Source organism: Empidonax traillii, unplaced genomic scaffold (genome assembly GCF_003031625.1).
Source record: "Empidonax traillii isolate 1590-97213 ecotype Southwest subspecies unplaced genomic scaffold, ASM303162v1 scaffold2029:size96749, whole genome shotgun sequence".
NCBI lineage: Eukaryota > Metazoa > Chordata > Aves > Passeriformes > Tyrannidae > Empidonax > Empidonax traillii.
The window spans coordinates 94180-96749 of NW_020957222.1; the positions used below are offsets into that span (position 1 = coordinate 94180).

The 2570-nt window shown below is 67.6% G+C and overlaps 1 protein-coding gene across 1 annotated transcript in view; it reads left to right on the forward strand.

The window, feature by feature from the left end:
• NECTIN4 (nectin cell adhesion molecule 4) overlaps positions 1-2298 on the forward strand; it is a gene marked incomplete at its 3' end in the record, with an annotated part of 8906 nt that extends 6608 nt beyond the window's left edge. Inside the window, exons 4-6 of the mRNA XM_027909280.1 lie at positions 785-1138; positions 1386-1676; positions 2184-2298. Coding sequence (XP_027765081.1) covers positions 785-1138; positions 1386-1676; positions 2184-2298 — 760 coding nt within the window. The remainder of the gene's footprint in view (positions 1-784; positions 1139-1385; positions 1677-2183) is intronic.
• Positions 2299-2570: the final 272 nt, after the last annotated feature.

Consider the following 2570-nt stretch of genomic DNA (forward strand, 5'->3'; position numbering starts at 1 on the left):
ACCCTCCACCCCCAAACCCACAATGACACCCCCAACCCTGACACCCCACCCTAAACCTGCAGCCCCCCAGTCCCCCAAACCCCACCCAGCCTTCTCGCCCCCCTCACCCTGCATCCCATCCTGCCCAGGTGTGCCCAGGTGTGAGTGAGCACCTGCCCAGGTGTGTGTGAATGCCAGCCCAGCTGTGCCCAGGTGTGTGTGAGTACAGGCACAGGTGTGTGTGAGCACCTGCCCAGGTGTGTGTGAGTGCCAGCCCAGCTGTGCCCAGGTGTGTGTGAGTACAGGCACAGGTGTGTGTGAGCACCTGCCCAGGTGTGTGTGAGTGCCAGCCCAGCTGTGCCCAGGTGTGTGTGGGTACAGGCACAGGTGTGTGTGAGCACCTGCCCAGGTGTGTGTGAATGCCAGCCCAGCTGTGCCCAGGTGTGTGTGAGTACAGGCACAGGTGTGTGTGAGCACCTGCCCAGGTGTGTGTGAGTGCCAGCCCAGCTGTGCCCAGGTGTGCCCAGGTGCGTGTGAGTGCCCCCACCCCTGTGCCCCCACCTCCCTGCGCACCTCATGTCACAGCTGGTGCCCACAGACACAGGGGTGTTCCAGAGCCACCCCCACCCTCAGCCCCACATGCAGGGGGTGGCACGGGGGGCACATGGAGGTGACACATCCCCGTACCCACCCTGTCCCCCCTCCATGTCCCCTTAGGTGCCACGGGGGCTGCATGGAGGTGCCACATCCCCGTGCCCACCCTATGCCCACCCTGTCCCCACCGTGTCCCCCCATGTCCCTGCAGGTGCCAGGGGGGGCCGCGTGGAGGTGCCCCGCAGCGTGACGGCGGTGCTGGGGCAGGATGTGGTGCTGCCGTGCCGGTACCGGGCGCAGGAGCAGGAGCAGGTGGTGCAGGTGACGTGGCTGAAGCGCGTCCCAGGTGCGGTGCCCGCCGAGGTGGCCGTGCTGAACCTGCAGCACGGCGAGCACGTGCTGGAGTCCTTCGCCGGGCGCGTCCTGCGCCACGGGCACGGCGCCCTCGAGGACGGGGCCATCCTCCTGCGCAACGCCGTGCAGGGCGACGAGGGCGACTATGAGTGCCACCTCATCACCTTCCCCATGGGCAACTTCGAGGGCCACCTCACCCTCAGGGTGCTGGGTGAGGGCAGGGGCGCGGCAGGCATGGGGCGCTGGGGAGCGGGTGGTGGCACAGGGTGGTGGGCAAGGGGCAACGGGTATGGGATGGCGGACACGTGCTGGGGGGGAGCGGGCCACGGGCACAGCGTGGTGGGCGAGCGGAGCCGGGCACGGAGTGGCGGGCGATGGGTGGGGACGCCAGTCCCCCAGCGAGCCACGCCTGTGCCAGCGCTCTCACCACTGCGTCTCTCTGCTCTGCCCTCTCCCAGTGCCACCCCTGCCCATCCTGAACCCAGGCCCACCGCTGGAGGAGGGGCAGGGCCGCACGCTGGCAGCCTCGTGCACGGCCGAGGGCAGCCCGGTGCCCTCGGTGCGCTGGGAGACCGAGGTGCGGGGCACCAACGCCACGCGGCGCTCGGCACACGCCCGCTCCGCCTCCGTCACCAGCGAGTTCTTCCTCGTGCCGGGGCGCAGCATGAACGGCAAGAGCCTCACGTGCGTGGTGGAACACCCGGGGCTGCGCCACGAGAAGAGGATCACCCACACGCTCAGCGTCGCCTGTGCGGGCACCGGGCATGGGGGAAGAAGGGGGTGTGGGGCATGGTGGGGATGGGGTGGGTACTGGGGATGTGGAGGGTGTTGGGAACATGGAGGGCATTGGAGACATGGAGGGCATTGGAGACATGGGGGACACTGAAGGATTTGAAGGACACTGGGGACATGGAGGCTGTTGGGGACATTGTGGGCACGGGGGGCATGGAGAGCGATGGTGACATTTGGGGACACAGAGACCACAGGGGGCACTGGGCACACAAGGGGCACTGGGCAGGTGGCACATGAAGGACGTGGGTACCACTGTGGACTGTGGAGGCCACAGGGGAAGTTGGAGACTTTGGTGTGGAGGACCTTGGGGACATGGAGGACGGGGCTTGGGGACACAGCAATGCTGGGGATGAAGGACACAGCGGGACAGCAGGGCCATGGGGGCACAGCAGGATCATGGGGCCTGTTCCCTGGCTGTCCCCTGTTGTCCCCTGGCTGTCTCCTGACTGTCCCCGTGTCCCCAGACCTGTCGGACGCGTCAGTGCTGGGCCACACGGCCGAGTGGCAGGAGGGGATGGAAGGGGCAGCCCTGACCTGCCTGGGGGACGGTAACCCTCCCCCCACCTACAACTGGACACGGTGAGGACACTGTCCCCTACCCTGTCACCTCCCCATGTCCCCCAGGCATGGCTGTGGCCCTGTCAGGGGTTGGAGCATGTTCGTGTCCCTGCTGTGTCCCTGCTGTCCCCTCCACCCCAGCTCTGTCCCCTGCATGTCCCCGTGTCCCTGCCCTGTCCCCTGTCCCTGCCCTGTCCCTCTGTCCCTTCCATGTACCCCTTGTCACTTCCATGTCCCCCTGCCCATGTCCCTGCCCTGTCCCCCTGCCCTGTCCCCACTCTGTCCCCCTGTCC